We start from the raw sequence: 14,037 nt of genomic DNA on the forward strand, positions 1-14,037 counted from the left end.
GCCGAATGAGGTGTTGGCTTTAGTGATGATCAGTGAGATACACCTGCTGGAGCGCGTGCTACGGAAGGAGTGTTGTATGGCATTGTAGCTCGTTTGGAGGTTAGATAGCACAGTGTCCAATGACGGGCCGAAAGTATATAGAATGGTGTCGTCTGCGTAGAGGTGGATCAGGGAATCGCCCGCAGCAAGACCAACATCATTGATATATACAGAGAAAAGAGTCGACCCGAGAATTGAACCCTGTGGCACCCCCACAGAGACTGCAAGAGGACCGGACAGCATGCCCTCCGATTTGACACACTGAACTCTGTCTGCAAAGTAATTGGTGAACCAGGCAAGGCAGTCATCCGAAAAACCGAGTCTGAGTCTGCCGATAAGAATCTGGTGATTGACAGAGTCGAAAGCCTTGGCAAGGTCGATGAAGACGGCTGCACAGTACTGTCTTTTATCGATGGCGGTTATGTCGTTTAGTACCTTGAGTGTGGCTGAGGTGCACCCGTGACCGGCTCGGAAACCAGATTGCATAGCGGAGAAGGTACGGTGGGATTCGAGATGGTCAGTGACCTGTTTGTTGACTTGGCTTTCGAAGACCTTAGATAGGCAGGGCAGAATGGATATAGGTCTGTAACAGTTTGGGTCCAGGGTGTCTCCCCCTTTGAAGAGGGGGATGACTGCAGCAGCTTTCCAATCCTTGGGGGATCTCAGACGATATGAAAGAGAGGTTGAACAGGCTGGTAATAGGGGTCGCGACAATGGCGGCGGATAGTTTCAGAAATAGAGGGTCCAGATTGTCAAGCCCAGCTGATTTATACGGGTCCAGGTTTTGCAGCTCTTTCAGAACATCTGTTATCTGGATTTGGGTAAAGGAGAACCTGGAGAGGCTTGGGCGAGGAGCTGCGGGGGGGCCGGAGCTGTTGGCCGAGGTTGGAGTAGCCAGGCGGAAGGCATGGCCAGCCGTTGAGAAATGCTTGTTGAAGTTTTCGATAATCATGGATTTGTTGGTGGTGACAGTGTTCCCTAGCCTCAGTGCAGTGGGCAACTGGGAGGAGGTGCTCTTGTTTATAGCGTTTCAATCGGTGACGTCACTCGCTCGGAGACCTTGAAGTAGTTGTTCCCCATGCTCTGTAAGGGCCGCAGCTTTTGTGGAGAGATGGGTAATGATTCTTCGTGGGTGGCTGTTGTCGATGTGTCCCTGGTTCGAGCCCAGGTTGGGGTGAGGAGAGGGACAGAAGCTGTACTGTTACACTGGCAATACTATAGTGCCTATAAGAACATCCACTGGTCAAAGGTATATGAAATACAAATGGTATAGAGAGAAATAGTCCTATAATAACTACAACCTAAAACTTCTTACCTGGGAATTTTGGAGATTCATGTTAATATGGTCAAATCCGGAAACTACCATTTCGAAAACAAAATATTTATTCTTTAAGTGAAATACGGAACCGATCCGTATTTAATCTAACGGGTGGCATCTATAAGTCTAAATATTCCTGTTACATTTCACAACCTTCAATGTTATGTCATAATTACGTAAAATTCTGGCAAATTAGTTAGAAGCGAGCCAGGCAGCCCAAACTGTTGCATGTACTCTGACTCTGCGTGCAATGAACGCAAGAGAAGTGACACAATTTCCCTAGTTCAATATTGCCTGCTAACCTGGATTTCTTTTATCTAAATATGCAGGTTTAAAAATATATACTTCTGTGTATTGATTTTAAGAAAGTCATTGACGTTTATGGTTAGGTACATTCGTGCAACGATTGTGCTTTTGTCACAAATGCGCTTTTGTTAAATCATCCCCCGTTTGGCGACGTTGGCTGTCTTTATGGTTAGGTACACATTGGTGTATCGACTGTGCTTTTTTCCGCGAATGCGCTTGTTAAATCACCCGTTTGGCAAAGTAGGCTATGATTCAATAATACATTTCACAGGCACCGCATCGATTACATGCAACGCAGGACAAGCTAGATAACTACACATGGTTGATGATATTACTAGTTTAACTAGTGATTATGTTAAGAGTGATTGTTTTTTATAAGATACGTTTAATGCTAGCTAGCACCTTACCTTGGCTCCTTGCTACACTCGCATAACAGGTAGTCAATGTAATTGGCCATCGGTGTCCAAAAACTTTAAATCGGCCCTAATTAATCGGCCATTCCGATTTTAATGGGTCGACCTCTAATTCAATACCAATAAGTCTGCCATTTTCACCCCATTCTGTGAGTTTTGAGAGTTTATGACATAGCCCCTCTAGTAATTTAATAGGATCTCTGTGGCTTAAGCAATAACTTCATATCTGAAGTCATGCACTTTTTCTATTGATTGGTGTGGTCTCTGTATGTGTGTGTCTCTCAGAGTCAGCGAGAACGGGAGCGAGGATGTGGCCTACCCATGTGTGGTTAATTACTGAATTGAATGGCTGTGGTTTATAAATATGTATGTGTAGGGGTGTGTTGATTATCTCTGTTTTTGTGCCATAACGTAGCTCTGCGTGTGTGCGTGTGCGATAAGAGTCACTGACTCAAAGCCACAAGAGGATAGAAAATATTTAAAACGTTGCTTTTTCGGGGGAGGTAGTTGCAGAAACGTTATAATGGTTTAGTCGACTTCCTCAATGGTTGGTCCATACCTGTTATTTGCCATGGCAGACTGATGATAATCACAGGGCCATTTTAGGCCAAATTGAATGTAATTGAAAAGTTAATGATGGTCCTCCGAAACGGCTGATGTTTGCGGACCTGTGAGGTCTGTTTCACCCGTTAATTTTCACACGGACGCCATGATGTCACTTACCTTACCAGCATTCTCACAAGTCTGACTTCACTGGCACCATCATCATAGTCTGCCCACTCTGTCGAAACTGTTTTAATGTTTTTATAAACCATTCTGTGTGCATAGAAATGGCGCAGAATTGCTTTCTTCAACTCTAGCCTGATAGGCAAATGTTGAAATACTGAAATTGTCATGAGGCTAATCTTTCGCTGGAAACATCTGGAAACTGAAACATCAAAAAATAGACCATTGTTTCCCCTCTGTGATTTGTCAGTGTGTCATCCAGCTGTGCATAGATTGGTTACAGGGTATCTCTCTAATCTGGTCAGCTCTCCTCAGGGCCCAGTCGGCCCCAGTGACCCAGTTCTATACGGCTATATAGAGTTACCTAAACCAGTTTGAGTTTTATATAGGGGTTGACTCAGTCAAACCAGTACTACACTAACAGCTGGGATGCATTACTAGTGCTGTTGCCATTCCCTGGGGCAGTTGACAACCTTGATCAAATCCGGAGTTCAACTTGATAAACAACATCACACCGGATAAGTGTTTTATTGAGTGGGTATAGCAGGGTCGGCCTATAGCCTATTAAGATTGTTGGTATTGTGACAATATCATCTGCCCCCTTGTCCAGTTGCTAAAGGAACATTTTGAGGAAAACAGTAATAATTTTGTCCATGATTCAGCCTGTGTCAGGATCACTCTGTCTGCTATAAAATAGCATCTATTTTAATAAAATGAGCTGTATTTAATCTGCAGACTCACAACAAGTCGTTTGGAGAGTCCCCACTCACATTTGATCAGCATGTGTCACTGTATATTGAAACTGGAGTCATAACACATACATTTATGTGAATAAAAATGATAAAATCATGGCATTATCCATCAATGTGAAGTATTATTTCTTCCTACTTTGAACTTGTTTTGTCTCTCTTCGGATTTCAATCAAGCCCAATGGACTAAAGACTTCACCAAAGCTTGGAGAACAGTCAGGGAAAAACACTTTGTCAAAATCCTTTATGGAGTCTGTGAAAATGTTTACATTCAGACCTATTACATTTCTCTGACCTTTTCACTGAGGGAAAGACACTGTGCAAAACAGTCTGAAAGGCCAGTAAAGGGATATTTGGAGACTTACCAACGGCACTAACACAGACTTAACATCCTGTTCAGGTGTACCGTTCCAGAAGGATCGTTCTGAGTGGTATTTTTTGGCTATTAATATTCATCTGCACCCATCCATCATTCTCTCTTCCTCATCCAGTGGTTTCAGGCTCTAACTATGGCCTCTCTTTCTCACTCGCTCACTGCGTGACTCCAGATAGCATTTCTGGTCCCAAAACTTTGCAGACCTGTGATTAACTTTTGCTGCAAATGTCTGAACACGAGTGTTCGCATGTGTAATGTATTCATGATTGGCTCATTCTGCGGAAACCAGGATGGGCAGTTTTTGTTATGAATCTAGAGTTTCTCATCTGATTGCAGGGCTATTAGGATGATGAATCCTTGTCCTCTTGCCTATTATGAGATTCTGTGGATTTGGTCCCAGTCATAGACTCATATAAAGAGGCCAGTATGCCCAGATCCTCCTAGCCTATAACATTTCAAGTTCAGTTCAGCATCTTTGGTCCTACATGGGATTACGTGCAGTAGTTTAGAAACTGATACCGGAATACATCTGGAGTTATCAGAAGAACACTTTCATGATATGGGAAGTTACAATTTGCTTTTTGAAAGTCCTATATCTTGAAAATTTGATTTGCTGACATGCAACAAAAATGTGTGACCGTATGGACTAACAGTGGACTAATGAAATATATATTCCTTTAATACAGTGTATTCGGAGTATTCCGAAGTATTCAGACCCCTTGACTTTTTCCACATTTGGTGAAGTTACAGCCTTATTCCAAAATGGATTAAATTCATTGTTTTCTTTACCAATCTACACAATACCCCATAATGACAAAGCAAAAACAGGTTTGTAGAAATTTAGGCAAATTTATTTAAAAAATATACAGCTGAAATATAACATTTACATAAGTATTCAGACCTTTCACTCAGTACTTTGTTGAAGCACTTTGGCAGTGATTACAGCCTCAAGTCTTCTTGGGTATGACGCTACAAGCTTGGCACACATGCATCGCTGCACAGCTATTTTCAGGTCTCCAGAGATGTTCGATCGGGTTCAAGTCCAGGCTCTTTTTAGCAAATGTATAAAAAATTCAAAACAGACCTTATTTACATAAGTATTCAGACCCTTTGCTATGGGACTTGAAATTGAGCTCAGGTGCATCTTGTTTCCAATGATCATCTTTGAAATGTTTCTATAACTTGATTGGAGTCCACCTGTGGTAACTTAAATTGATTGGACATGATTTGGAAAGGCACACACACCTGTCTATATAAAAACCAAACAATAAGTTCGAAGGAATTGTCCGTAGAGCTCAGAGACAGGATTGTGTCGAGTCACAGATCTAGGGAAGGATACTAAAACATTTCTGCAGCATTGAAGGTCCCCAAGAACACAGACTCCATCATTCTTAAATGAACTCTTTGGTCTGAATGCCAAGCGTCACATCTGGAAGAAACCTGGCACCATCTCTACAGTGAAGCACGGTGGTGGCAACATCATGCTGTGGAGATGTTTTTTAATGGCAGGGACTGGGAGACTAGTCAGGATCGAGGCAAAGATGAACGGAGCAAAGTACAAAGATATCCTTGATGAAAACTTGCTACAGAGCTCTCAGTACCTCAGACTGGGGAAAAGGTTCACCTTCAAACATGACAATGACCCTAAGCACACAGCCAAGACAACGCAGGAGTGGCTTCTGTACTCTTCTCTGAATGTCCTTGAGTGGCCCAGCCAGAGCCTGGACTTGAACCTGATCGAACATCTCTGGAGAGATCTGAAAATAGCTGTGCATCGACACTCCCCATCCAACCTGACAGAGCTTGAGAGGATCTGCAGAGAAGAATGGGAGAAACTCCCCAAATACAGGTGTGGCAAGCTTGTAGTGTCATACCCAAGAAGACTCGAGGCTGTAATCACTGGCAAAGGTGTATACTTATGTAAATGTGATATTTCAACAACACATTTTTTTAGTACATTGGCAAATTGTCTAAAAGTCGGTTTTTACTTTGTCATTATGGGGTATTGTGTGTAGATTGATTAGGTTTTAAAAAATCTATTTTATCAATTTTAGAATAAAGCTGTAACGTAGCAAAATGTGGAAAAAGTCAAGGGGTCTGAATACTTTCCGAATGCACCATACATGGGTCAGCATTCTCCACAACTCCAGTCCTTTTGTTTTATCCTTACTCAAATGCTCCAGATAAAACATGAGCTTGTAAGGGGTAATGAAAATGACTCCTTGAATTATCCCAGACACCCACCCAGTTTTTTCCTGACTACAGAGTCTGGCTGTTCTGACTCACGGATAGTCGTCAGACACTGAGTCAGAGGTGCCTGTCTGGACTACCCATAGCCCTACAGTAAGTTAACCTACTTCTGTTACATTGGGAATTACCGGGAACCAAACTGCGGGCTCCTGCCCTCTGCCGTGGCTCCTCCTGGTGGCCCTTTGGGGTATTACAGGAGTGAGGTAGCAGTGTATCAATGCACTTTCTCAATTATTTTAAGCGTTCCTAGAGAACTGCAATGTGTGCCGGGTTTGGTCTCACATGCGTCACTCTTTTTAAACAACCAATTCAACTAATCCACAAGACTGATTAGTTGAATCCAGTGTTTTGGTGCTGGGCTGGACACATTGTTCATTATAGATTTTCTTCACAATGTTGTGTCACCTGAATGTGCTGAATAAGCCAAGAGAGGTTAAGTAATAACTGTGTCATGTATGTACAGAAGCCTTGCTCAAAGCTGAGTCTCCAAAATAACTAACCACTTCTTTTAAGACTGCCTCTCTCAACACAGTCTTAGGGATCCAGTCGTTTTTAACATGTTTGATGGATTCCCACTAAACAAGGGCTTGCTGATTTAGTTGACTAGATGTTAGAACCAGGGGTGCTTGTGTTGAAATACATCAAATGTGAAATGAATGGGATATCACAAGTGGCAAAAATCGCAAGCTCTCAAAGACATTTGCAAACCCCTTGAAAATTTGTCAGCTTTTCTGTAAGAGATAAGATGAATAACACCTCGTTCTTTCCAGTCACAGACGAGGACACAGTCAAGAGATACTATGCCAAGTTTGAGGAGAAGTTCTTTCAGGCGTGCGAGAAGGAGCTGGCCAAAATCAACACATTCTACTCAGGTAACTGTACAATTGTGTACAACAATTTGTTGTCATTTATGTTGTTCATTTATGTCATCCTGCACCTCATATAACCAAACCACCGTGTGTCTCTAGTTAGCTAGCCGTTTCTATGATTGTACAAAAAAACTACAGCACGTTCACATTGCGTGATTAGCAAAAAGTTACACACTCTTCCACTGTCCACTACTGGCCTAGGCCACTAAAGGCCCATCTGTTCAGAAGACAAACATTTAAACCCTTAGGGAGTGAATCTCCCTGCCAGAAACCAACAGTTAGGCAACAGAGACCGAATCAGACTGCCTCTCTCTTACTCAATCTCCATCTCTCTCTCTCCTTCCCATGACACTTCCTCCTCTCTCTGGCTCTTCTCTCCCCCTCTCCAGAAAAGCTAGCCGAGGCCCAGCGTCGTTTCGCCACTCTCCAAAATGAGCTGCAGTCGTCGCTGGACGCCCAGAGGGAAAGCAGCATGCAGGGCCTCCGTCGCCGCCGCAAGGCCGTGTTCCACCTGTCCCAGCAGGAGCGCTGCAAACACCGCAACATCAAGGACCTGCAGCTGGCCTTCTCCGAGTTCTACCTCAGCCTCATCCTGCTGCAGAACTACCAGGTTAGTACCCTAAACCCTACACACTACCCCTAGACCACAGGAGGCTGCTGAGGGGAGGAAGGCTCATAATAGTGACTGGAATGAAGTGACTGGAAGGGTATCAAATTATGAGTTCGATTCCATTTATTCCATTCCAGCCTTTACTATGAGCCTGTCCTCCCCAAATAAGGTGCCACCAACCTCCTGTGCCCTAGACACTATCACTAGATACTACCTCAGCCTCATCCTGCTGCAGAATTACCAAGTTATTAGACACTACCAGGGTGGGAAATGAACTTTTTGGTGGTAGGTAGATTTTTTACCAGGCAATAGTTTTTTCCTTGTTGTTCCTTCCTAATATTTCTAAACTATTACTAGTAAGAAGTAATGTGGTATATTGCTTAATTTCATTTTTGTGACATGCGTCTTTTTACCAATTATGTTTAAAATAAATATTTTTAAATCAAATATTAAAAACAGATAAACAGTTCTACAACTGAACATCTACAACAATTCTAGTGGCATATTTTGGTTAAACTATCCCCAATTCAATGGAATTGCAACCCTCTGTATGCACAGTGCATTCTTCCATCACCTGTGCAGTGCACTCTTCTATGGCATTTACAGCTGATTCTCAAGATCTTGCACACTAATGAGATGCTATTGAGCCCACACTACTACACTGTCTGAGCCAAGGACTATATGCTTTCTTGTAAGTTTTGATTACAGTACTGGGTGGGGTGGAAATTTTATATGACATACATTTTTTTTTGTTAACTAGTAAATAGTAGCCTACAGCAAGGTGTTTTAAAATAATTTCTAACTTGTTAACAATTTCTGCTAGTTCGTTTTTGCTACCATGTGGGTTTTAGCTTGCTTGAGCCTGCTAACTGAGGAGTGTTCATTCACCTGTTTCAATACATGTTTAATTTTAAAACATGTATCTTACAAATGAGTTGTTTGATCTAACTGCTTAACTATTTATCGGTACATGGAATTATATTTGGGAGTTTTTCCCCAAAATTTCTTTCCTAATCTTCACAGGAAAATGCCATGGGCACTGTCTGGTGTGTGGAGACATTTAACTGCAGCTAATGAAAAGGAAAAGCTGTGTACATTTGATAATACTCTGCCAAATCATATGTGAAGAATGCAACAATGATGCAGAATCATCTGGCTAAGTGCATTAAGTTCCCTCAGCGCTCACAACAAGCAACCTCTGACAAAGGTCCCTCTACTTGTATTCGAGGTGAAAATGATGAATCATACATCTTATCGATAGCAACAGCTCATGGTCCTCCTGGAATCAGAAGTTTTTTTGACTCAATGGAGGAACATAGTCAGATAAATGCTGATGAATGTCTTGCTTGAGCTGTGTATGCAACTGCGTCACCTCTGCTCACAGGCAATGTGTATTGGAAGAGATTTCTGAATGTTCTTTGACCAGCATACTCACCTTCAAGTGAAGGTCAAGCAAATCATAGAGAAAGCAGACTGTATTGCAATCATCTCTGATGAGTGGTCGAATGTTCCTGGGCAAGGAATAATTAACTACATCTCAACCAGTATTCTACAAGAGCACAGACACAAGGGACAACAGACACACCGATCTCTACATTGCAGATGAGCTGAAGGCAGTCATCAATGACCTTGGACCACAGAAGGGATTTGCACTGGTGACAGACCATGCTGCACACATGAAGGCTGCTTGGTCTAAAGTGGAGGAGTCCTACCCTCACATCCCACCCATTGGCTGTGCTGCTCATGCATTGAATCTGCTCCTCAAGAACATCATGTCACTGAAAACAATAGTTACACTCGACAAGAAAGCCAAGGAAATGGTTAGGTATGTGAAGGGTCATCAAGTTATAGCAGCAATCTACCTCACCAAGCAAAGTGAGAAGAATAAGAGCACCACATTGAAGCTGCCCAGCAACACCCGTTGGGGTGGTGTTATCATCCTGTTTGACTGTCTCCTGGAGGGGAAGGAGTCTCTCCAAGAAATGGCCATATCACAGTCTGCCGATGGACAACAGCCCCATCAAGAGGATCCTCCTGGATGATGTATTTTGGGAAAGAGTGGTAAGCAGCCTGAAACTCCTGAAACCTGTAGCAGTAGCCATTGTACGGATTGAGGGAGACAATGCCATCCTGTCTGATGTTCAGACTCTGTTTGCAGATATAAGAGAAGAAATCCATACTACCCTGCCCACTTCACTGTTGCTCCAAGCAGAGGAAACTGCAGTTCTGAAATACATCAAAAAGCATGAAGACTTCTGCCTGAAGCCCATACACACCGCAGCGTACGAGTTGGACCCCAAGTATGCTGGCAAGAGCATCCTGTCTGGTGCAGAGATCAACAAGGTCTATGGTGTCATCATTACCGTGTCTCGCCACCTTGGCCTGGATGAGGGCAAGGTTCTTGACAGTCTGGCGAAATACACTTCCAAGCAAGGACTTTGGGATGGAGATGCAATATGGCCGTCGTGCCAACATATCTCATCAGCCACCTGGTGGAAGGGACTTTGTGGATTTGAGACTCTTTCCCCTGTTGCCTTCATTATCCTCCAGATCCCACCATCATCAGCCGTCTCAGAGCACAACTGGAACTTGTTTGGGAACACACACACCAAAGCACGCAACAGGCTGACCAATTTAAGGGTTCAAAAATTTGTGGCCATCCGGGCAAATTTGAGGCTTTTTGAGCCTGACAATGAGCCATTCTCAACAAGGTTGGAAAGTGAGAGTGAAGATGAGGCTTCAGAGTCTGATGTTCATGACACCATTCTGTATACATCTGGCCCCTCTTTGGTCACTGTGTTAACAAACCTCCAAACGAGCATCAACGCCATACAACACTCCTTCCGTGGCCTCCAACTGCTCTTAAATGCTAGTAAATCGAAATGCATGCTCTTCAACCGATCGCTGCCCGCACCCGCCCGACTAGCATCACTACTCTGGACGGTTCTGACTTAGAATATGTGGACAACTAAAAATACCTAGGTGTCTGGTAAACTCTCCTACCAGACTCAAATTAAGCATCTCCAATCCAAAGTTAAATCTAGAATCTGCTTCCTATTTCGCAACAAAGCCTCCTTCACTCATGTTGCCAAACACACCCTCATAAAACTGACTATCCTACCGATCCTTGACCTCGGCGATGTCATTTACAAAATAGCCTCCAACACTCTAGACAGCAAATTGGATGCAGTCTATCACAGTGCCATCTGTTTTGTCACAAAGTCCCATATACTACGCACCACTGCGTCCTGTATGCTCTCGTTGGCTGGTCCTCGCTACATATTCGTCGCCAAATCCACTGGCTCCAGGTCATCTGTAAGTCTTTGCTAGGTAAAGCCCTGCCTTATCTCAGCTCACTGGTCACCATAGCCACACCCGTAGCATGTGCTCCAGCAGGTATATTTCACTGTTCATCCCCAAAGTCAACACTTCTTTGGCCACCTTTCCTTCCAGTTCTCTGCTGCCAATGACTGTAATGAAATGCAAAAATCGCTGAAGTTGGAGACTTGTACCTGCCTCAATAACTTTAAGCGTCAGCTGTCAGAGCAGCTTACCGATTGCTGCAGCTGTACACAGCCCATCAGTAAATAGCCCATCCAACCAACTACCTACATCATCCCCATATTTGTTTTTGTTTTTCTGCTCTTTTGCACACCAGTATTTCTACTTGTACATCCTCATCTGCACATCGATCACTCTAGTGTAAATTGCTAAATTGTAATTACTTCGCCACTATTGGCCTATTTATTGCCTTACCTCCTTACTTCATTTGCACATACTGTATACAGATTTTTTTCTATTGTGTTATTGACTGTTCGTTTGTTTATTCCATGTGTAATTCTGTGTTTGTGGCGCACTGCTTAGCTTTATCTTGGCCAGGTTGCAGTTGTAAATGAGAACTTGTTCTCAACTGGCCTACCTGGTTAAATAAAGGTGAAAAAAAAAATGAAAGGTGGACATTGAGGAGGTCCAGGGAGAAGACATGGAAGCCTGAGAGGAAAACAGTCTAGAAACTAAAGCTTAGGATATCATTTTACAGATGTATGTTGAAAACATTTTTGGGAGATGCGATGGATCATTGGGGATCATTCAATATTCCCTTTCTTTTGTTGTTCAGTGAAATCATCCCATGTGAAGAGTCAACTCATTTAATTAAAGTTCAATTCGTAACTAAATTGTTTTAAAAATGTCTATTGGAAGGATTTAATTATTTGCAAATATGTCTACTTATGATAAAGGTATGTATGTTTGTCTCCATATGATATGGTAAATATATCCAATGCAAAAACCATTCTACATTTAAATGGTGTTAATATTAATTAGCATATATTTCCATTAATTCCCATATATTCCCGTTATTTCCCATATTCCCGTTAATTCCCACGGAAAGTTTCCACCTCTGAATATTCCCCAAAATGTGCAACCCTAGTAATGACCGTGCTGTTTAACCAGCTTCTTGATGTGCCACACTTGTCAGGTCGATAGATTATCTTGGCAAAGGATAAATGCTCACCAACAGGGATGTAAACAAATTTGTGCACAAAATTTGAGAGAAATCAGCTTTTTGTGCTTATGAAACATATCTGGGATTTTTTATTTCAGCTCATGAAACATGGGACCAACACTTTACATGTTGAGTTTATATTTTTGTTCAGTGTAGAAGCACACAAGTACATCTACGAGATTAATTACAAAAGTTAATGGATAAACGTTTTTGGGAGTGATTCATTATTAATCGAGCACAATCATTAGGTGAGACAAATGTTCAGCTGCCTCCTTTAAGGGCCGTAACCATGGTAAATTTCACACTTGCTTATCTGTGATGAAAAAAATATCAGACTGTGATTTCTTCCTAGCAGCAGAAAGTTGCAGCAAACTCTAATGTTGAAAAACAACCTAGCATGTGAACAAAACAATGTAACTTGCCAAAGAAAAAGTCATGACAAAGTCACGTTTTAGTAGCCTCCCTTGTCAATTTGGCCAACTTCCACATATGAGCTTCGGATAAAAAAAAATATAATCCTAAATGTTGTGACCACCTTCCAATTTGGCTGGTGAAATAGACATTCTTACCCGCCAATGACGATCTACTTGCATTTGGCTGGTGTTAATTTCCAACCCTGGATACTACCCTTAGATATTACCCCCTATACACTGTTCCTGGTTACTACCTCATCCTGCTGCAGAACTACCAGCGTTAGTAAACCAGCTCCAACCCTAGACACCCTACCGCTAAGCCTAACCTTGTTGTTTTGTGTCACCTGATCAATTGCAACAGGTTTTGTCATATCTGTACGAGCAAAGAAATATATCTGAGGGATCCGAAAAAAGAATCTGAGAGACTCCTACTTATAACCATTCAACTGTTTCTCCTCTCGTCTCCCCAGAATCTGAACTTCACAGGTTTCCGTAAAATCCTGAAGAAGCATGATAAGATCCTGGAGACGTCGCGGGGGGCCGACTGGCGCGTGGCCCATGTGGAGGTTGCCCCCTTCTACACCTGCAAGAAGATCACCCAGCTCATCTCTGAGACTGAGGTACTGGACAGCCATTTTGTTTTCCCCTCATATCAATGAGAAGTATTAGCTCGTAGCAATGTACTATAATCATTTCAGTTTTTGTCTTTTAGCTGTGACACAATCTCTCTCCTCGCAGGCCCTGGTAACACAAGAGTTGGAGGGAGGAGACAGACAGCGAGCCATGAAGAGGCTACGAGTGCCACCACTGGGTGCTGCACAGCCTGCTCCGGCGTGGACCACCTTTAGGGTTGGGTTGTACTGTGGAGTCTTCCTAGTCCTCATGGTCACCGTCGTCATCACAGGTATACCTGTATACCTTATTCTCCTCCTACCCTCTGTCTTACTGAAGCTCTAACACAAGTTTTAAACCATGGTGGTGTGAAGCGCTTTACCATGTGAAAAGATTGGCTTGATAGTGAGATTTTCTATGTCGATTTTTCACATTATTTCATACAGGCCCTAGTCCTCTAGTTCAGGGTTTGATAGCTCAGTTATCGACAAAGTTACCATTATTGTGTTATTAATATGTTATGAATGTGTTATTAACCGTCCTGCCCGCTAGCTGCGGTTGTGATAGAGAATGCCAACGTGTGGCCACTGGTGAGGATCTACCGCGGCGGCTTCCTGCTGATCGAGTTCCTCTTCCTGTTGGGCATCAACACGTACGGCTGGCGCCAGGCAGGGGTTAACCACGTGCTTATCTTCGAGCTCAACCCACGCAACAACCTCTCCCACCAGCACCTCTTTGAGGTAGGAGTTTGGGGCTCTATACAGTGGTTGGATACTGATTGTGTTTTAATCATACAGCTCTGGATATTAGTTGTACCTATGTGGTTGTTTGTGTTCACATTTACTGTCATGT

The 14,037-nt window shown here is 42.9% G+C and overlaps 1 protein-coding gene across 1 annotated transcript in view; it reads left to right on the top strand.

Moving 5' to 3' along the window:
• Nucleotides 1–14,037, top strand: part of LOC118394579 (xenotropic and polytropic retrovirus receptor 1 homolog) — a 48,477-nt gene that overhangs the window by 23,121 nt on the left and 11,319 nt on the right. Inside the window, exons 3-7 of the mRNA XM_035787884.2 lie at nt 6,948–7,049; nt 7,436–7,656; nt 13,044–13,193; nt 13,312–13,477; nt 13,738–13,925. Coding sequence (XP_035643777.1) covers nt 6,948–7,049; nt 7,436–7,656; nt 13,044–13,193; nt 13,312–13,477; nt 13,738–13,925 — 827 coding nt within the window. The remainder of the gene's footprint in view (nt 1–6,947; nt 7,050–7,435; nt 7,657–13,043; nt 13,194–13,311; nt 13,478–13,737; nt 13,926–14,037) is intronic.

The sequence above is a fragment of the Oncorhynchus keta genome, chromosome 15, assembly GCF_023373465.1.
Source record: "Oncorhynchus keta strain PuntledgeMale-10-30-2019 chromosome 15, Oket_V2, whole genome shotgun sequence".
NCBI lineage: Eukaryota > Metazoa > Chordata > Actinopteri > Salmoniformes > Salmonidae > Oncorhynchus > Oncorhynchus keta.